At 43.7% G+C, this 22626-nt stretch overlaps 1 protein-coding gene across 9 annotated transcripts in view; it reads right to left on the bottom strand.

Moving 5' to 3' along the window:
• ATP2B3 (ATPase plasma membrane Ca2+ transporting 3) overlaps nt 1-22626 on the bottom strand; it is a 1317805-nt gene that overhangs the window by 136342 nt on the left and 1158837 nt on the right. For all 9 annotated transcript variants that reach the window (XR_011302157.1, XR_011302158.1, XR_011302159.1 and 6 more), the window contains one exon: nt 4510-4617. Coding sequence is in view for 6 of the 9 variants with exons in the window: in XM_069645362.1 (XP_069501463.1) it covers nt 4510-4617 (108 nt within the window). In the remaining 3 variants the exon portion in view is untranslated. The remainder of the gene's footprint in view (nt 1-4509; nt 4618-22626) is intronic.

Genomic DNA, 22626 nt, shown 5'->3' with positions numbered 1-22626 from the left:
TGCACCCCAGCCGGAGGAGGATGTGCAGGCAGCAAGAGCCAGGGCACGGGCAGAGGCACAGCAGCAGCAGCAACAAGGTGGGAGCCATGATGGCTCGGGGCCTTCGTCATCGGAGGGGCAGGCATCGGCCAGAGGGCAGGAGGACCCAGGATGGGAAGTGTCTTCCGTGTGGCAGCGGTTAGGCCATGCCATAGATGGGGAGCGGCAGCGGGCAGAAGAGGCACGGCTCACGATGGTCAGGGCGTAGAACTCCATGCGGAGGGCCCTGAGGCGGGCCAAGTGCCTCGAGGCAATTCGCAGGGAGTTGGAGAACATGTCGTCGTCCCTGCGAACCCTCGGGCCATGGAAGAGGACCACCTCCGGGACATTGAGCAGGAGTTCGATGATGCCCTGGCCCGGGACATCCAAAAGTGAGCCGTCGGAGTAGCCCGCTGCCCTTTTAAATAGTTAGATAGTGTTAGGTTTCCTTTGGTTTTTTCTTTATTTTGGTTGAGCTTGGACAATGCACCACGTTTCTGTATATAGTTTTTCATTATGTAGTATTTTTGATAGGTTTAATTTCTTCAGTTGGGATCATGGACCCTGGATTGTTCATCTGTATATAGTTCACTATTGGATTCACCTCTTTTTTTGGATTTCCCCATGAAGCAATGGTTTTCACTTTTGTTTTTCCCTTGGATTTGCTTTGTTGGACTGTGACTTTGGACACCTTTCCTTTGGATTATGATTTCTTGTTTTTCATTATTTTACGGACATGCAGCTTTTCTTTTTTTATTCCCATTGTTGTTTGTTTGATTTAAATTCCATTCATGTTGCTTTTAATACATTTTATTTTCATACTTCGATGTGTGGTATTATCTCATTGGTTTCATGCATGTCATGATATGGGTTTTCACATTCACTTGCAACCATTTGTGTGTGACGGACATGTGTTCATTTACATACTTGCCATTGGGGTTGTATCATGTAATTGCCTTTTCTATGTGGGTAGATGCAATACTTGGTTGGGTCTTTGGGCTGGGGAGGCTGGCCATAAGGGCCATGATTGAGGATTGTCATGACCTGGGGGCAGGGGGACATGAGTAGGGGCCTGATGGCAGGTGCCCTGCACTGCTGGGGGGTGGGGGTGCAAGGGGACATGAGTGGGACATGTGTAGGGGCCTGCTGGCAGGTGCCCTGCACTGCTGGGGGGTGGGGGTGCAAGGAGACATGAGTGGGACATGAGTGGGGGCCTGCTGGCAGGTGCCCCGCACTGCTGGGGGGTGGGGGTGCAAGGGGACATGAGTGGGACATGAGTGGGGGCCTGCTGGCAGGTTCCCTGCACTGTTGGGGGGTAGGGGTGCAAGGGGACATGAGTGGGGGCCTGCTGGCAGGTGCCCTGCACTGCTGGGGGGTGGGGGTTCAAGGGGACATGATTGGGGGCCTGCTGGCAGGTGCCCTGCACTGCTGGGGTGTGGGGGTGCAAGGGGACATGAGTGGGACATGAGTGGGGGCCTGCTGGCAGGTGCCCTGCACTGCTGGGGGTGGGGGTGCAAGGGGACATGAGTGGGGGCCTGCTGGCAGGTGCCATGCACTGCTGGGGGTGGGGGTACAAGGGGACATGAGTGGGACATGTGTGAGGGCCTGCTGGCAGGTGCCCTGCACTGCTGGGGGGTGGGGGTGCTGGGGGACATATGTGGGGGCCTGCTGGCAGGTGCCCTGCACTGCTGGGGGGTGGGACATGTGTGGGGGCCTGCTGGCAGGTGCCCTGCACTGCTGGGGGGTGGGGGTGCTGGGGACATGTGTGGGGGCCTGCTGGCAGGTGCCCTGCACTGCTGGGGGGTGGGGGTGCTGGGGGACATGAGTGGGGGCCTGCTGGCAGGTGCCCTGCACTGCTGGGGGGTGGAGGTGCAAGGGGACATGAGTGGGACATGAGTGGGGGCCTGCTGGCAGTTGCCCTGCACTGCTGGGGGCTGGGGGTGCAGGGGGACATGAGTGGGACATGTGTGGGGGCCTGCTGGCAGGTGCCCTGCACAGCTGGGGGGTGGGGGTGCTGGGGGACATGAGTGGGGGCCTGCTGGCAGGTGCCCCTGCACTGCTGGGGGGTGGGGGTGCAAGGGGGCATGAGTGGGACATGTGTGGGGGCCTGCTGGCAGGTGCCATGCACTGCTAGGGGGTGGGGGTGCTGTGGGACATTAGTGGGATACGATTGGGGGCCTGCTGGCAGGTTCCCTGCACTGCTGGGGGGTGGGGGTGCAAGGGGACATGAGTGGGGGCCTGCTGGCAGGTGCCCTGCACTGCTGGGGGGTGGGGGTGCAAGGGGACATGTGTGGGACATGTGTGGGGGCCTGCTGGCAGGTGCCCTGCACTGCTGGCGAGTGGGGGTGCTGGGAGACTTGAGTTGGTGATCATATTGCAACGTGACATGTGGCTTGGCTGGGGGGCATGCCCATGGTGGATGTGCTGCCTGCGGGACATGACCAGGGGTGCAGGGAAGTCCCCTGTGGTGTGGGCTGCCTGCAGATGCCATGGAGGGGGTAGAGGGGACACCTGGGAGGACCCACACTGCCAATTCACGTGTAGGACTCCCCGCGCACCCCCGAAATACACGTTCCCCGCTCTGACAGCAAAATCGCGTGTGAAACTTCATGCGTAGCCCGGTAATACACGTACCCTACTCCAATCGCGTGTGAAACTTCCCGCGCACCCCTGAAATACACGTACCCAGGCCAATCGCGTGTGAAACTTCCCGCGCACCCCTGAAATACACGTACCCAGGCCAATCGTGTGTGAAACTTCCCGCGCACCCCTGAAATACACGTACCCTACTCCAATCGCGTGTGAAACTTCCCGCGCACCCCTGAAATACACATACCTAGGCCAATCGCGTGTGAAACTTCCTGCGCACCACTGAAATTCACGTACCCAGGCCAAACGCGTGTGAAACTTCCCGCGCACCCCTGAAACACACGTACCCTACTCCAATCGCGTGTGAAACTTCCCACGCACCCCTGAAATACACGTACCCAGGCCAATCGCATGTGAAACATCCCGCACACCCCTGAAATACACGTACACAGGCCAATCGCGTGTGAAACTTCCCGCGCACCCCTGAAATACACGTACCCAGCCCAATCACGTGTGAAACTACCCGCGCACCCCCGTAATATAGGTAACCCACTCGCACAGGCCCTTTCTCGTGTGAAAGATCCTGTGAACCCCGTAATACACGTACCCTGCTGAAATGGCGTGTGAAACTTCCCACGAACCCCAGTAGTACACGTACCCCACTCGCAAAGGCCCTTTCGCGTGTGAAACTTCACACGCACCCCAGTAATACACATTCCCCGCTTGGCGTTTGCTGTTTGGTAGTCCTGTAAACTGGTCCAGGGTTAGCGCAGCCCTTTGCACTGAATTGGGAATCTTGATGGCTTTTCCTTGCACAATGGCGTTCTTGGGGGCGGAACTGCACCACTCTGCGCCACAGCTGGTTTTGGAGGCTAAAATCCATGAATACGCTGTGCGCGAAAATCGATTTTAGCGCACGCGGCTGGCGCAGACATTCGCACGCGCACACTGTGCGCCAGCCGCGTGCGCCACTTTTGTGCGAAATTCTATAAATTTCCCTGTAAACCTGCTGTAATATGCACTTTGTAAGCCAGAAATGTGTCTTGTCACTGGTCTCTTTGTTTGTTCATTTCATTTGTTTCTAAGAATACAGAAGGTATTCTTTTATGTATGGATCCCAGGGAAACAGGAAAAGAAACACTCAATGTTTAACACTTTGGAATGTGAGGTTCTGGGCAAGGGGGCCGTATTCTGGGTTCAATGTTGGAGAAAACGTTTGGCAGTAATTCTGTTACGTCCACTTTTTTGTGTTAATATATTTACTGCCAGTTTTACTGAACCACAAAACTAACTATGTAGATGAAGTCGAGGATTTCTTCTCCACTTTGTCTAAAAATAAATGAAGCATTTAGTGTGGCAGAATGACCACTTATAGTAGCACTGTCAAGATCATCATGGGGTTCTATGAAATGCAAAAATGGGGACTAACACTACCTTTACTCCACTCATAAACCCACATTAAATTTGCCGGACCAAATGGTGGTAATGGTAAATGAGTTGGCAATAATTCCTCTGTAATTACTGTCAAATTTCAATGAGGCACAACATGGTGCATTTGTTTGTGAAAGTTGCTCCTTGACGATGAATGATTTGTTTTCATTATTTTTATTACTATTACCCTGAAGTTCTTTTCACTCGTGGCTGCCATTTTAAGAGGGACCCTGACAATCTTTTCATTGCTTTGATAAAATGTGTATTGACTTTTTGGAACATTCCTACCACTTCAACAGCACAATGCACCGCCAGAACAAACAATCATTGTACTATCTCCTGAAAAACAACAGTTCTTCTAAAGTTTGCTTTTTTTCAAAATAGACTTCCACTGCCTTGTGGTAGCTTTTGTGTTGGTGAGCACTCTGCATCTGAAACAAAATGTGATAAAAAAGGGTGACATATGCTCACCTGTCCCCAGACAAGCTCCCCCACTCCCACAAAAAGGCACCAGAGCCACTGCTCTGCGTTCAGAGGAGCACAGCTGAAGGGTTTCCCTCCGAACTGCACGATCACAATCTACAAGAAAGAAAGAGGAAAGAAAACACATTGAAACCGAGAAATGGTGACCTAATGCCACAGGTTTTGTCATTCATTTTATGGCAAAAGCTTTATGGGAAAAACATATGCTTTCTATATGGCTCCAAAAATAACATGATCATGAGGCACCATTCCAAATAATTTTCAAGCATTTCCATTTCTAAACCAACTGCTGTAGTATTTGTAATTGAGACTGTATTTATTAGTGTTTTGCTTATAAAAGCTTTCATGATTGCATAAACCTTTTATGGAAAGTGGCTTCAATTGTGCATAATCATTGACACTTTTTACTTTCCTTTGTTAAACGCACACTAGCTGCACATGCAACATATTTTCTTTTTAAAACATCCAATCATTAGACATTTTGTAAATTCACGAGCTTTAATAAATCCTTATATACCATAGACAATGATTTGATTATTTATTCTAGCATAACAAAAATAATATGATTTTCAAAATTCATCCATCTGGAAAATACGTTGAATGAATTAGAAATCGTTAATAACCTCAAACATTAGGGGTTTAATTTATCAGCAAGGACCTAATAATTACAAGACTAAAAAATAGAGCAGAACAGTTTACACTGCAAATGAAACAAATTCATCTAAAGTATGGAAGATTTTCAATAATTCCAATAATCAATTTCTACAAAGCCAAAGTATTATCATCAATTATGTACGGGTTGAAAATATCTCATCAAGCTTGTATGATTGACTTGGGGAAAATTGAAGGAAACACATGATGGAAGGCCCCAGCTCTTTTAAATGATGTGCCAGTTTCAATTATTCGGTGTGAACTGGGTCTTACACCAATGAGCGCTTATTATCTATGGAAGCTGTTGCAATTCTACAAGCACTTTCTTAACCCTCCCAATAACTCTCTATTTCACAAATTTCAAATCTTAGTTTGTCAACAATAGAGAGGAGTCTTTGCTGGATTTATTAATAAATGCCAGTGTATATTAGATAGTTTGCATTGTACTCCAGAGGTACTGATATCTAATCATCTGGAATTGAAAAATAAACTTTTCGAATGGGATTGGAGCATCATGAGCAAAAAATGTTTGCAATACACATGATTTTCCAATTGGACATCTGAAACAAAGAAATAGAGCTGTATTGCCTCCTATTTTGAAATATTTCCTCATTCTCATTGGAAAACATAATTTCTATGGTTCAGAATGAACTTTCTACCTACATGTGAAATAATTAGCATTAGGAGCAAAACATTAGCAATGCCTGTCACTTGTATATACTGTACAAACTTTTCCCAAACCGAGACACTACACCATTAAGTGAAAAAAATATCCTATTCTTCAAAATTTAAGCATTACATTTTTCAAAATGTATACATAACCTAGACTGTCTTAATAATGAATAATTTGGGGTAGGTCATTTGCTGGTTATAATACTTCATTGACAGTCGATGTAATTAAGTTTCTTTATAGGTTACATTTGATTAATTTTCTATCAACAAGATTTGCTATATGCACTTTATAGGATATACAATTTATGAAATCCAATGTAATGTTTAATGCTCTTTTACAGTGAACTGTATGAATTATGATTATAACAATAGTATTTACAGTTTGTATACGAAGTATGTTGAGTTAACAAAATGTTGTATGGTGCCTTATGACATTGGCCCTCATTACGACCCTGGCGGAGTGGGTTACCGCCAGCGGTAATCGTGGCGGACCCGTCCGCCCTACTACGAGTTCCCGTAGCGCCATGGAGCCTTTCTCCGCCTGGTTTTACCGGGCGGAGAAATCCATGGCGCTAAGGGACCTCGTTGTTAATTACGCCACCGTACTTTACGGTGGCGTAATTAACGCCTTCCCCACTCCCATTATACCCTATGGGGCAAGAATGGGAATGGGGAAGGGCAAAATGGGGATTGGGGATTTACCGCTCCGCCAAGGTCGGCATGGGGTGGAAAATCCGCCAACCCCCATGGCGCTATCGGCAGCTTTCCGCGGTGCATTTAGCACCGCGAATTCCGCCAGGGTCGTAATGAGGGCCATTGTATTAGGTTTAATTTTAATGGGCAAGATTGTATTTCACTAATGTACAATAGATAGATAAATCCTTCTCTCATGGTTAGGGGGAGTGCCTTTAAGGATTTTCTCACAATGAATGTTTTTAGAGCCATTATCCGAATGTATTAAATTATCTCACCCATCTGTCCCTCAATGTGTGGAGTTGGGCTGATAAGAGGACCCCCCCAAGCATTGATACAGCATCCTTCCAACAGATGGACAGTGAGGTGGTTTTGAAGGCTTCACACATGAATCTTTATCCCATCGAACATCGCAGTTACAGTGGCACAGTGAGGCTGGGCCAAGTACTTCTCGCCCATGCTCAGATACTCATTCTGGGACTTGCCGTGTCCCCATTGGCCAAATGGAGGAGAACGACAGTGGGCCTTATTCCTTCTCTTCAATCATAGGGTTTCTGTGGACTCGCCTTGGCAGCTCAGCAAAGTGAGGTTAGCTAAAGGTAAATCATTTTTGCCTCTGCACCGAGCCGGCCCTCTCCTCTATATGCAGAACCTTGGAAACACTTGTGAACAAGATGGTTACCTAATCCTCTAAGAGCAAGGAAGCCAACAATCTAGAAATCCTAGGCTGGTACAACTATCCAACAATAGCATCACATTGTTTTAAGTGCTACTCCCCCAAGCTTTCTTCTTTTATGAATCCTCCTGGGTTTATAGTACTTCTCCCATCCTTGGGGACCCTTAAGTGTATCCCTCAATAATTTCAGAGAGATCGGGCCTTATTCCGAGATTGGCGGTAGTCATGGCGCTATTAGCACCATGACTGCCTCCAATAATGGTACCAAGTCCGCCCTGATTCAATGGGGACTCACCGGTCTAGTCCGACCTTTGCGGGACCGGTAAGTCCCCATTGAAAAAGGCAATCCCCATTCCCATTGAGCCCCATAGGGAGGGAGGTAATAACGGTACCGCAATTTGCGGTACCGTTATTTACTCCCTGGTCCCTTTGCGGCTCCCGCTAAGGCCGCCTGGTAAAACCAGGCGCCAATAGCGGGACACGTTAAGGGACCTCGGAATAGGGCGCAAAGGGATTACCGGCACCGTTGTCCTTAACGGTGCCCGGTATCCCTTTGCGCCTGGGTCGGAATGAGGCCCATCCAGTGTGCCAGTGACCCCACAGATATTAATTACAATAATTGAGGAACCAAGGGAGGAACCAACTCAGCGTCTGGAGTCCGTAGAATCCGCCCTATCTTCCCCCCTACAAAGCTATGTCCCACACCAATTAGCCTAATACCATGACATTGGGCACTAAATAAAATAATTATGCAGGGTGGATTAGTAATCCCCCCTACTCCCTACCCACAGCCCGACAACCCCATATAGCTGTGACTATAGTGAGAGGCAAAGTGTTTGGTGTAGTCACCCACAACCTTCACCAGTAGGCTCGAAGTCAATCCATCACTACTTCAGAGACGTTTTTATGGGAGGGAAAAAGAGGCACTTGCCCCAGGCCGCCACCCTGGAGGGAGCCCCCCACAAGGCTTCCTGATCCAAAGCAGTAAGATTCCATTGTTCACCAGACTTAAATAGCACATGTTACGATATTTTATGGCATGCTGCTGAGGCTCTAATCCTATTGCCTGCCGGTTGTTGACAAGTACATTCTGTCTTCATCAATTCTTCATGTAATGCTTTCTGTGTTCACTGTGGTATACATAGCCTGTGTGTTCACTACTGCACAACTCCTGTAGCATTATTTTCTTCTTGGGGGAATTATGTTGATCATGTAAAATAGCCAAAGCTGAAATTCATATTGATAAATTGAGTGCCACAGTGTTTCCGCAATTTGTGTTAAGCACTCATTGCAGAGATACATGTTCATATAAGGTTAGAATAGCACATTCCAGCAAGGCTGGCTGAGCCTTTCCTATGACTGAAGTTTCTAAACCTGCCTGCATATGTACTTGGTTTTGCAGCACAAAAGGTGCTATTATCAGCAATGTACCTGCACCAGATGGAGGATGCTATAAAAACGAACATGTCATCCGTATGGTGAAGGTCTAGAAATTGGTTTGTTCAGATGGGGTGTTGTAAAACCTAGGGAATTACTTCCAGCAATGAGCATAAACTGTTTGTCCAAGAGGTCAATAAGTATCCGAATTCAAGGCTGTGGAACCAACACGTTCATGCTTGTATCCTGGCTTTGCCAGCAGATGATACAGTGATCTTGGTAAAATCATCTAATATCTCTTACATTACTGGGCTGTCTTCTGTGAGGTTAGCCTTCTCTCATGTTGGTGGCATCCTTTAGCCCATTACTTGATCTTTTATCTTATGTATGCCTTTTGAGTGGAAGGGGTGGTAGGCAGAGAGAGCATACCAGGCGTTGTAGGCATCGGGCAAGCATATTTTAAGTTACAGAAAGAGCTTGGGGTAATTGTACTCCTCTCTGCACCAGGCTAGGCCAATAGCAAGGCTTTGGTCTGTCGCTTATCCGGGTGCAGTAATGGTATATACAACCATTAAACTGTGTTATTAATTTGGGTGCTACTTGACAGTTTACTTTGTGCCCACGTTTGATAAAGAGCGAAGTCAGCTCGAAACACAGTCACTAAGGGGGCACATTTTCAAGAAAGACACCATATGACATTTCTAGTACGATACTTCATTTTCAGTGATCTTGGCACAACACCCGGGGCAACCAATTACAAGCATATTTTAAGGTATGCTCATTTGACACAAACATTTATTTGCTTTTTCGTAAAAGTGAAAGATTTTTCTGTAATTCCACAAGCCAGTGTTTTGGAAGTATTTAAAGCTTTAAAATAAAAAAAGACAAACCTAGATTACATCTGTTAAATCACATCCATTGGTATACTCGTACTTATATACATCCCTTGATGATGGAGAGAATGAAGCTATAATAAATCCCATTTTGTGAAAAAAAACATTCTATAATATTTTGTTTTTAAAAATTGTCATGTTTGGAGATGTGATTTGTGCACTTTCCAAGTCTGTTTTTATAAAATTAGATTATTTAGTTCATGGTAAGAACTGGAAAATAAAGTGATCAAATGCACAAATTGCAGAGTTGGCACAAATCCCAGCTTCACCCCATAACCAATGTGAGATTCTGGGCATCTCATTTAATTGTATTGCCGAACCTCTGAACATTGCCAGTCCCTAAAGCTTTCAAAATTGTCAGTGATTTCCTTCTCAGGGTATGATCTTCAAAAAAGCCTCACTCATCGGTTCACTGGCTAGAGTGTTGATTCACTATAATAGTGAGCATTGATATTGATATTGCACACCAAAGGCACATGTTCCTATGATTTCCATGGCAACACTATTTGAAAACCATGTCTCACTTCTAATCTCAGTCTGTGTGGATAAAGATACCCTCCAGGTAGCTTCTAATCTACATCCAATACCCATGCTATAGTATTTGTAGCTTTTTCTTTCCTTCCAATTGGTTTCCTCTATCCAGGCTTGAGCATTTTTGCATTCTGTGAGGCAGCTAATGTGAGTTCTCTGTCTATTATGTGTTACAGGTATATTTTACATATGGTTCTGCATTAATACTAGAGTCTGCTTACCTTCCTGGGTGCTATTGATAAACAGTATCCTGTATCTATACTAGAACAGAAGTAACCCCTTCATAGACTGCTAATGTTGGCCTTCAAATGCTACTTGTTTAACATTCTGATTAGAGCAAGAATGAAAGAGGGTAAGGGGACATAAAGGGAGTAAAAATGCTCATTTTGAATGCTTCGAGGCAGCATATCAACCTATACGGGTTGAGATTGCGATGAGTGGGGGGGGGCTTGCACCCAGATATTCTTGATCACTTAATTCCTTTGGTTTGGTGGAGGGGGCGCCCCAAAGATGTCCGTGCCCAGGGCTCCAAAAGTGCTTAAGATGGCCCGGCACCACTTGTATAAGCAACCCTCAACAGATCCTGAACACCTCTGGCATGGGGCATTGGTAAGGACAAAAACAATAGCCTTTTATGCATTAATCATTGTTTAATCAAACATTTAATATATCACAAGAAATGGTCACAACCAAAACCATCTGTTGGGTGCAGTTCTTACCCTGAAGCTGTTTACCCATACATGACCAAACCCCTTACTGATGAATTGACTGCTTACTGTCAATGATGCTGGCCATTTAAGTAATAGTAAATACTTGTGCAGTACCAGCCTGTGTTTTTGCCTGATGATGATATGAATTTCGATTCTAGAACAAACAACCATGTCTAATTTTATTGTCCCCCTACTTAGTGATTGTGCATGTTCTGCTGAACATGCCCACTCACATCCTGATGGACCTGCGTGAACAAAGACAGGCCCACAGCACATCTTCCAACAAGGAGAAATACTTCACATTTAATAAAACCAGCTTAATGGCCTTAATTAGAACCTTTGCTTGCTGTAAGTGGTACAGGAACAATTAAAGAGAAACTCAGACCATTATAAGATCATTCTTGAGCATGAATTTCAAGATAAAGACATTACACTAAGAGGCTATTACACTGCTAGTCAGCACCAAAGCCATGGTCAGAATAAAAGGAACACTAGCCTTTGAAGAAATTACACTCACATCCCACGTGCCTAGCACTAGAGCTCCTAGAGTATTTATTAAGTTTATATAGCACTTTGGTGTAAAGCGCTATATAAACTTAATACATACAATACAATACAATAGAGTCCAGCCTTCACCACAGCATATGCAGCCATGTGATTCTGCCATGGCCCCCTTAGGTCTGTATGTTCGATCTCCTCTCTCCCAGCATCAAGCTTTTTCAGCTCGAGCCACCACCAAAGGCACTGAGTGTGGCGTATGTACGGAGTGGTTTGTGGTCTTCTACTTGGGCCACAAGTCCGCAACCATCATCTTTTCTGGTCTCTATCCCTTGACAGTTTGGGTGAGATTGAAAACCCCATTGCATACTCTCCTAACCCAAATGTACATACTGTTTCTCTTTCCCTCTTGATATTGAATTGCTGGCACTGACAGAGGCTCCCCTCGAGCATTGACATCACAGAGCGAGTGGTCTCTCACATTCTTCAGGGTTCTCCCACCCCACTTTCCAATCTTTAGCATGGGACTTTGCTACACCTCTCAGATGCTTATGATGTGTCTGATCACAAAATTCTCCAGAATAAACACCACTACAAGCAGGTCACTGGTGACAAGGTCATTCAATGGGTAGGGACAAAGAGGACAATATGCAGATAATACAACACTCCTAAAATGCTGTATTCCACAACGTTCCTCTCTCTCTTCCGGCTCTTCAATGCTTACATGATCCAAATGGCAAAGCTAATTAATACCGTAACTGGATCATTCAAACTCTACACAAATGACATCCACCTAGTTTTCAAGATGAATCCCAATACCAAAAGTCACGACAATAATGCAGACTGTTTCTCAACAATTCAAAGATTGATGGTAGTAAACAAGTTCTTCTTAAATTCAGCCAAAACCTTCATCTTAAAGGGAGGATAAGTACAATAAAATCCCTAGGAATGTTTTTCAAATTAAAGATCTTCAAACAACAAGTGAAACCCCTTACCAAAATCACCCACATTTAGCTGTATATCATTAAAACAATTCTTCAGTTCTTAATTACCAACCACAGATCCGAGCTAGTTCAGGCTTGAAAATCACGAGTTACAAATTAATACAATAGTGAAGTTGCAACCGTTCTTGATTGGATTATACTTTCTAAATGTAAGTTCATACTGTCAAGCTATCCAATGAGTATTCATGCTCCTGCAGTTTCAATGCATGCAGGATTTGTTGTTTGAACAAGGTTAGCCACAATTGATCATGCGTGACATTTGTATATCTCTCAAAATGTGATTTGAAATATTTACACCTCATAGACAATAGCTAATCACAGTCGATCAATAGATGCCGTAAGGTTTCTTTCACTGATTGACAAAATCGACAATGTATTTTATCTTGTGGCCATATATTACGTGTACATAATTTGTCTGCTGTTGGATAAATATACAATCTGAAGCACAGAAAAGCTGAGCGATGCTGCGGGCTAGGCGATACTAGCAAATAGCGTGCAACCTGTCCATATTTCTTTAACTCAAATGGATTCTCTCTGAATTTTTTATACCGCAGACAATGCAGGCGTCTCAGGTTCCAATCATGATCCCGCATCTTTTGCTTGGCCTTATTGGGATTATCATATGACAACTTCAATGATATGTTGGTATCGGACAGCAACTTCTGCGCTCCCAAACTCCATGTTTTAATAAAACTATCAGTCGAGTTTTGGGAAACATATGTTGATAATAAGTGCAGAAGGCCGTTTTTGTGATCGTCCATCACCAGTTTTCGATACAAAACACACCATTTCCATTTGTACATGCCATGCAAGGAGATGAGACCTAGTTCGTATGGAATTATCGGAAGAGGCTCAGACATGGGTAACAATAGAATTTTCTTCCAATAGGCACCTTTTTTTGACCAATATGAGTATGAGCGCCACCTTCTGGTTTCTGTATCATACAACAAGATTGGCGTCATTTTTTGTCTATAATACACTATTAGAGGATGGATGGATGGAAAACTTACAGAATTTGGCTCTGATGATCTTGGCCTGAGTTAGAGTTGTGTGTTGTTTAATTTGTTTGCTCTTTTCGTAGGGTAGATCTAAGGGATGGTTAGTTATTAATAATCCTAGATAGACATAACTTGTAACCACGCTCAAATTGCTATTTTGCAATACCCATGTGTAGGTTTGACATCTCTATTTTAGATGGCCAAATTGCATAATCTGCGTCTTGGACACATTGATTGATACTCAATTCCTTTGTGCATACATATCCAGTGCTCATAACTAGTTTTAAGACCTTGCAGTGTTTTTGATAGGAGGACCATGTTGTCAGCATATAACAACCAATTTATAGGAACACCCATGAGTCTCGGAGCATCCGGGATCAATCCCCCGAAATTGTGTCCAATATCAGAGATGAAAAAATGTAACACTGCAGATGCTAACAGGCATCCCTGTTTTAGTCCTCGATCTGTTCTTATGTCTTTGGACAGCAAACCATCCCTATTTAATCGAATTTGTATGCTGGTGTTTGTATGGAATTGTATGAGCCATTTCAAAATTGACCAGGGACAACCCTGTTTCAGGAGTTTCAAGTACGATAATTCATGTGGGACTGCCTCAAACGCAGTGCGAAAGTCTATGAACGCTGCAAAAATGGGTTGTTTCTTTTGTTTATTCACGTGTATGACTGTACTGAGAGTGATCAAATGAATTGCAGTCCCCAACCCCAGGATAAATCCGGTTTGGAACTCATCTCTGAGATTTTTTTCTGTTAGCCATGTGTTAAATGCCACTAATAGTAATCAAGCAAAAATCTTCCCCGGGCAATGTAACAGATCAATCGGCCGATAAGATTTTGGCTCAGTCCTGTCTCCTTTTTTTATAAATGGGAACTATTATTGATTTTGTCCAGGAATCAGGAATTTTATCAATTTGTATTGCATTTATGAAGATTTTATAAAGTATAGCGGTCCATAACGATGGATTCTGCGTAAGTGTGTAATTGCAAAGTCCATCTGGGCCAGGAGCTCTAGATTGACTGAGCTTCATTATGCAATGTACAATGTCCTCTTGGTCAAATGAGATGGCATGATTCATTTTGAAGATTGACCAGTCAAATTCAGTCTGAGGGAAGGGGGATCTATAAACACCAGCATAATAATCAGCCCATTTTTCTTGTGGTATAGGATTGGACTGTAAAGCCATTTGGCCTGACGAGTTAGTCTCGTTAAGTAAATGCCAGATGCCACCTGACGATTTCAATATGATTTGGCTTATCATTCTCTCTCCATCGAGCTGATATTGTTGCACTTTCCTACCCCTTTGCCAGTTTTTATAATTAAACTTCAGATATTTTATTAAATTAATGTTCTTGGGTGTCAAATCTTTAGATAATTGAAGTATGTCTTTCTTCAATTGCGTTTTTCTACATTTTAGATCATGGTCAAATGCATGGATATGCCTGATTTTGTGCGGGTGGTTAATGTTCCCATTATCATTAAACATCTGCATGGATTTCACGTAGCATCCTCCTTCTTTTAGGTTATAATTTTTTAAATCATGTTCTAGGATCCGCTCAAATCGCAATAACTTGTTGTTCGTCCATCTTATGCAATTGCCTGCCTGATTTACTACAGCAGGAGCCATGTCCTGGAGACTATACAAGGGAGTATCATCATGTTTATTCGGCCATTCCCAAGACAGGTATAATTGGTCGCGATCACTTAATATAGTTTTTTTCACTAGCAGAGAGATGATTACATTCATGAAGGCCCTGTCAGTATAGATATCATCCAGGCAAGCCTTAGATGATTCTCTATGCCACGTTGCCTGAGCCGGGATGTCTCCCTTAATAGACCCATTTAACATTGCATAATTTCTCTCCCTCATCATATTTATCCAGTGCAGTTCATCATATGAATAGTCCTTGGTCGTACGTAATAAAAGGTGAAGATTAAGATCACCCATGATTAGAGTGTGGTTAATGGTTTTGTCCCTCATCAATTAATTAAAAATTGTATTCATATATGTGAAGAATTTCTCAGAAGTTAATTGTTGTTTGCCCCAGTAAACATTAATTACAGCAATCGTAAGAGGGGCTTTGCTTATCTTCACCACTTGGATATATGAGGGAAAGTCGCATGATGCTATTTTAAAGTTCATTGCTTTTTTAACGGCTCTAAGAAGGCCTGCCATAGGTCGGCCAAATAGATTCTTTATAGCTGGAACTATTGTGACGTAATACAGGTCCCATACAGGTTCATCTGTGAGCCATGTTTCCTGGAGCACAATGATGTCAAATGCATTCAGATGATCATTTGGCAAATTTATAAAGTGTCTATGACCCTGTGTGTTCCAGGAGAGTAAATTCACTTTCGTACCTGTCTCGGATTGTTATGAATTATTAACGTTGGATTGCCAGTTCTCATGTGATGTTTTGGGCAAGTGGCTATTCTGTTGTGCATCCACTACCTTCTGGTATACCCTGGGATGCAATTGAGATGATACAGAGTTAGACCCTGAAAGTAAATCTTGCGCAGTTTGAAAGCCCATGTCAAAGAATTCTGATCTTGCTTTCCAAAGAGCATTCAGAGTAATGCCAGATCTCATAAATAGTCTTACTCTGGATAAATCATTATGATCAGTGAATTCGACTAGGTCAATGTCTGAACTGGTAAGATCTTGTAGGGCAGAAATTTCAGCACATATGTTCAAAATGCTCATGCGATTCAAGTCATATTTTGGGAACAGTTGATTCCGGCAAGAAATTATTAGACAATGACAATGTCTATATACACTCCATCCGTGTGCTTGCCTATCTAGGCTCAATACATTTTTATTGCTCGGAACATTTATGTCACGCGAGTCTATATGTGGTGGAATAGGTCCATTGTTATTAACTCCCAATGGTCCTTTAAGTAATAGAGGCAATTTCGGTATTATCATGGGAGGTTTTTGAGATGTCACAGTGTCACCCAGATTATCTTTAGATTGTAAAATATATTGGGCGATTGACTCTCTGATTTATTCCTGTAGTTCTTGTATAGTGGGACATAGCCGATGTATTGGTTCCTGTTGTTCCTGTTGTACAACTATTATTTGGTATTGGTTCACTGTTCTTTCTGCATCGCTAGTTGCTTTCACATTTGTGAAATATTGAGCTATAGACCCCCTGATTTCATTTCAAACTTGTTCAATCGTGGGGCAGATCAACTTATCTTGTGGCCCTTGTTCCTTTCCCAGTTGCTGGGGTTGAGTACCTCTTTCTAATAGACTTGTGTCTGTTATCGGAAGCGATATCATAGCTACTAAGCTATTCAAGAGCTCATGTTCCTGTGGAGAGATCACATCAAGGCCTTGAGTTTCTTTAGCCTGAATTGGCTGTACTTGACCCAAGTCTTTCTTTTCAACCATCGTTAAGGAGGGTTTTTTAGCCACTACTTTCTTTATCTGTGGCTCCTTGATATTCCTCGGCTTGATTGAACTCATCCGCTTCTGGTATTGTAAAGGGTTGGATGATATCTGCTTTCCCAGTAAGGTGAAAGGATCACCTTCGAGGGATTCACAGGCAGTGTTGCTCTGTCTTCTTCAATAGAAATGACTGACAGTGATGGAAGGCCTCCCACCACACTAGGGACAACCAAGCTATTGGGTGGCATGTCTCTATCATTCACAACTATTGGAGGTGCTGCATCCTTAGGGGTCCCACTTTTTGCCGCAGTGTTAAATGGATTTTTGGTGTGATTAGCTTGTTCTTCACTACTCGCTGAGATGGGCTGCAAGAGAGTTCCTGTGACTGTCTCATTGGCCATCTGTTGAGATAGTGTTATGGATGGTTTGGGCATGTCATCAGTTTGAGCACTATTTTTAATAAGTGAATCAACATCTCAGTTTGGGCGTTCACCTTACATTCCAGTACCTCATATAGTCTTGCTATCGACATCAGGGCACTATTCATGGCACTCAGCGTGTTATTTAACGCTGGGGCTTCTGGAAAGGAGGGTCGGCCAGGATGTTGTCCGTTTATAATAAAGTTATTATGTTCTTGGGCCACTTCACCAAAACGAGTACGTCGTGGTGTTGGTGCTACAAAGGACACAGAGTTGTTTAGTGAGTGCTCATGAGATTTATCAAACATAATTGGTGATTTGGGCAACTCATGGTTTGGATTTGTTACTTCATTTTCCATGGTCAGTCGCCTAGGAGGTGTTATTTCGACTGATTTAAGTCCTCTGTGTTAGAGCATATATACATTACTTCTCCAGCATCAATACAGGTATCATTGTTTGTATTCATGAAGCTCATCATGTCTTCATCGACTTCTCCTGCGACCATCAATGCCTAATGTGCTGCTCGTAATTCTTGTTGAGCCAGCACCGTGCAAAGTCGAGTAAAGGAGCCTCCTGTGATGACTGCATGGTGACTGTCTGAGTAGTCATCAATTCACCGAGGTTATAAGCAATAAGTAGTGTAGAGTCAGATGTTTCTGGGGCTCGTGAGGAGTAAGGATTAGAATTATCATTTAAAGATTTATTATACTCGCTCTCACTATCTGCCTGTGTACAAATAGGTATAGCCTGTTGCATTCTGTCAGCCATTTTCGGGGAAGATTCACGTGGAGTACTTGTATCATCTCCTTTAGTTTCCCCCGCAATAGCAGAACCTCCAGTTACTTGATTCATATGAGTCAAAGGCACACACAGTAGTAGTAGGTAGTATCAAGGGGACTGAAGTTTTTACTGCAATTTGTACAAGTGGACTTCCTTCAACAGGATCCGTCGCTTTCATATCATTAGTGCAAAACTGCCGAATATCAGATGCCAGGGATACCGATCGTTGTTTTTTTTTTTTTTTAGGGAAACCCCCGTTCTGGCATGACACGGTAATAATGTTCTTTTAATGGGATTTGTAGATAATTGCTTATGCTCCTCGTTATTAACCTCATGGGGCATTCCTGTTTTTAATGTATACAACCCAGCAGACATGGATTACCACAATTTTACAACTTACTTGCAGAATATGACAGGCAAGCAACACAGCATTAACACACACTGAATCATAGCACCTGCCACCTGCTCGCCAGCTAGACAGCAAGACAGCCCACTCAGCAACCACTCGCTCAAATGCCCCGCGCTGAACGCGCATGAGCAGTGGTTATGTGGTAGCTGCTGGGCAAGTAGGCGGACACGTTTTGATGAAAATGGTCAAACCAAAACAATGAGGGTAGCTGGTTACAAAAGTGAGCTACAAGAAAAGAAAAAGAAAAGAAAAAAATAAAATAAAACACCAATCAGGTGTAGTCAGACTATGGAACTCAGTCCAGATATATCCTTAAATGATTTCAGGATGATTACCTAGTCCACAACAAGTTAGGCAAAAGAGTCCAAAAGTTAAAACAGAAGGGTAAGGGACAGTTGGAGTACTATTGTTCCCGGTGAGATAGCTCAACGAGTAAGAGCACTCGTTGCTGTGATCTTGAGTGACCCGCAGGTCGCAGTTTCAAAGCCCGGCAAGGCTGACCCAGCCTCCCATCCTGCCGATGTCAATAAAGTGAGTGCCAATTTGATTGGGTAATAATAATGTATGTATGTAAAAGGTTCTAGGATATAAGCACTATATAAAAAACAAGTTATCATCAATGCCCAGCGGGTAGGCACAATCCCAGAGGTTGCCAAAGTTGTTAAAATCAGCAAGATTGATACATCTAAGAAACGTTTCTTCACAGAAGCTTAGAGTTAACGATCAAGGGAGTTTAGAGAACCAGGGGCCTCACAGTTGGGGAAAAACGATACAACACGGAAGACTAACGTCTGACAAATGATATCAAAAGTAAAAGCAAAACGCTATGAAATCTGTGAGAACCTGGCAGGGAGTTAAAAGCACCTATCTAGTGAACGCTGAGCGGCTGGGGGAAAAAAGAGTGTGTTACCAGAAACAAAAGTAGCTATCTACTCAACGCCGAACGGCCGGGAGTAAAAAGAATGGGCCTCATTCCGAGTTCGGAGGTAACCATGCCGCTATTTGCGGCATGGCTGCCTACGAACTCGTCCAAACTCCGGCCTGGTGAATGGAGCAATTAACGGTCCATTCCGAGGTCGGAGGGACCGGTAATTCCCCATTCACCAGGGCCATTCCCCATTCTCATTTGAGCCCCGATAGGGCTCAATGGGAAGGGGGAAGGCGGCAATAACGGTACCGCAAATTACGGTACCGTTATTGACCCCGGAGTCCCTTTGCGGGTCCCATCCTTAATGCCTGCTAGAAGCAGGCATTAAGCAAGGACCCGCAAAGGGACCTCGTAGTAGGACGGTAAGGGTTTAACGGCACCGGTCTCGTTACCGGTGACCATTAGTACTTACCGCCCTACTCGGAATGAGGCCCAATGTGTCAGCAGAAATACGCATATTTGCACAGGGTGCCATCATAAGCGCTCTCCCTGCCAATGAATCGGTTGTATCACCCCCGAGGAGCTTGGTAGGAGCTTGCCAATAAATCCATAGCAACAGAAACAGCAAAATCATTACACTGGTTAGTGGGTGCCCGTACGATTTTAATGTTGTTACTACTATTTGAATTTTTAAGTGGCTTTTTAACGAATACAATTTTGAGACATATTTTATTACGTGGTGCTAGTGGTCACTGATGGAGCTTTTTTGGGTTTCGAGCTAGTTGACCTAGGTAAGAAGCAGCCAATAAAGGACAGCTGCGCATCCAGGGCAGATATGTCCAATGATCGGAAAGAAGCTTTAATCGTTAGGCTTGCCTAGACAGCAATAGAAGGGGACCATTTCTATTTTGAAGGAAACCAACCTTTTATTCCGTAATTCTGCCTCTGATAAAGGGGGCAGCTCCGGCTCCGGCCTGGTGAATGGAGTAATTACCGGTCCATTCCGAGGTCGGAGGGACCGGTAATTCCCCATTCACCAGGGCCATTCCCCATTCCCATTTGAGCCCCGATAGGGCTTAATGGGAAGGGGGAAGGCGGCAATAACGGTAACGTAAATTACGGTACCGTTATTGACCCCGGAGTCCCTTTGCGGGTCCCGTCCTTAACGTCTGCTAGAAGCAGGAAGGAAACCAACCTTTTATTCCGTAATTCTGCCTCCGATAAAGGGGGAAGCCTCCGATAATGCTACAGATATTGCAAAGTAGAAAATGAGCAAAGGGGTAGAAGGTTTCTCAGCAGCAAGGGGCCCCCAACCATACCAGACGTAGCCTGATGGTTGACAGACACGGAACACCTATCAATTAAAGGTGTGGAAGTTTTCCATTCAGGGATCCTCATCACATTAGCGGCAAAGGGGGATAGATAAGCTAAGAACTTTTGTGGGGAACCTGGATGGCCGAGAACCCATGTAGGTGTGGCGGCACAGGCTATGAGGTGAACTGGCCCATGTGCCCAAAAGTACAACAGAGATGAGTCTTTATGTTATACATGAGTACAGTTTATTAATAACATTACAAACATGTTTTATGACTTATGTATTGTGCAATAAAACCCATGGCCTGTTATTGCCAACACTAACCAGAGTCTCAGCCAATCATTAGTACACACCCACCTGGGAGGGGGGTTTGTGTTGTGCACGTATAGGTACCATCTTTGCTCCCCAGTTTACGCTTGTCAGGAGACAACTACGGTGCATGCTGGTAGGTGAAATCCACATTACCTAGGTAAAATGAAAGAGAACTTATACGGAGACACGCTATGCATAGTGCAAGCGTTTAGATGTACCTTTGTGTGCCAGCTTAAATGTAAAGAGAGTTGAAACAGAGATACGCCATTCTTCGTACATGCCAGTAGATGTGGTTCTGAGTGTCAGCTCAAATCTAAAGAACAGGAATAAATCATTCTTGTTGCATGCTGATGGATGTTCAAGTTGCGGCTTAAGCCTAAAGACCTAAAACAAGACATTTGTGCTGCATACATGTAACCAGCAAATCCTAAGAGAAGTGAAACAAGTATTTTGTGTACAAGTCTTAACAATGACATATATGTTTAAGTCTAAATAAAGGTAAACAAGTCATCTGTGTTCAGCTCTAAAGAAAACAAGTCATTCCTATTACAGACTGGTAAATGTGGTCCATGATATCATCTCAAGTCTAAAAGCAGTGAACCAAACAAGCTATATTGAACGCTGGTGGGTGTAAGCTAAATTTGAAAAGAACTGCAATCATTCATGCTATATATAAAACTAAAGAGAAGTGAAGCAAGTTGGCTCTCTTGTATGATGATGGTGGAAAGTAGATTGTGTCTAAAGGCAACTGATTAAAAGTATTTTGTATTACTTTCGGCTGAGGAGGCTTGGGTTTACCGGTCCGTAAATCCCAAAGAACTCAAACTGATTTTCATGATTCTTACGTGGTGGATGCCCAACACAGGACTGAGAAGCAACTATTGATGAAACATCTCTCATTTAAAAAAATAAACAAATAAACTTGTATTTGTATTTGTATTGTTTAATTCACCATTGCAGTCAGAATTGCATAATTGATTGATTGTTTATTTGTTATTTGTTATTTGTTAGGCACTTATACACAAGTGTTTCAAAGAAAAATCATGCATGGGAGGGGAAGACATAGCGAAGACAGGACAAACGATCTTACTAGGCATGGTACATTCAGATTATGCAGGTGAACACAAAGGAAGTGTGTGAGGGGCAGTAGGGACAAGTGCTCCCAGTCCCATCAGAACATGGGTTAAGTGCAGAGAGATACCACTCTCAACGTCGTAACCTAAGTGCAGTAGTGCTGCGGCAAGTGCAAGGCCTGGGGGTAAGTGCAGGAGAATAGCGAAGAAAGCTTGGGACCTGTAAGGCTCTGAAGGTACACCAGGCAGCCACACAATCAACTTAAAGAGACTAGAGGTAATGTTTTCTACAACCAATAGTGAACAGCCCTCTATAAACAAAACTTTTAAACAATACACAATGTTCACTCGGTCCCTTGCTTCCCCAAATCCATAGCTGGTTGTACGTTACTGTATGAGATTAATAACCATTAAATTCTCATAGACTACACCACATTGTATCAAAAATAGTTATTTATTTTCCATATTTCAACAGTAAAAAAACGTTTTTATCTTTTTTCTTTTTTTCACAGCTCCAATTTTTTAGAGAGTTGTTCAAATAGTATACCAAATCACAATATCTGCAACATTGCCATACATTATCGCTGTGTACATTTAATCTCATGTGTCATTTGACCATTTAACATTTTACAAAATTCATTTCTTAACCTGGATCTACAAGATGCTTACCTATATCATAAAGACAAGCAACTTAGTCCGTAAAAACCTTTCACTTTTTCTTCATAAAACCCATGCTTACTTTCATACCACATTCAAACCATACCCGACATGTTTCATTCCTTCCACACTTACACACTATTCACAAGGAAATTCTTCAGGG

The sequence above is a fragment of the Ambystoma mexicanum genome, chromosome 2p (genome assembly GCF_040938575.1).
Source record: "Ambystoma mexicanum isolate Mex_15411 chromosome 2p, UKY_AmexF1_1, whole genome shotgun sequence".
Taxonomy (NCBI): domain Eukaryota; kingdom Metazoa; phylum Chordata; class Amphibia; order Caudata; family Ambystomatidae; genus Ambystoma; species Ambystoma mexicanum.
This window is presented reverse-complemented; position numbering and strand designations above follow the sequence as displayed.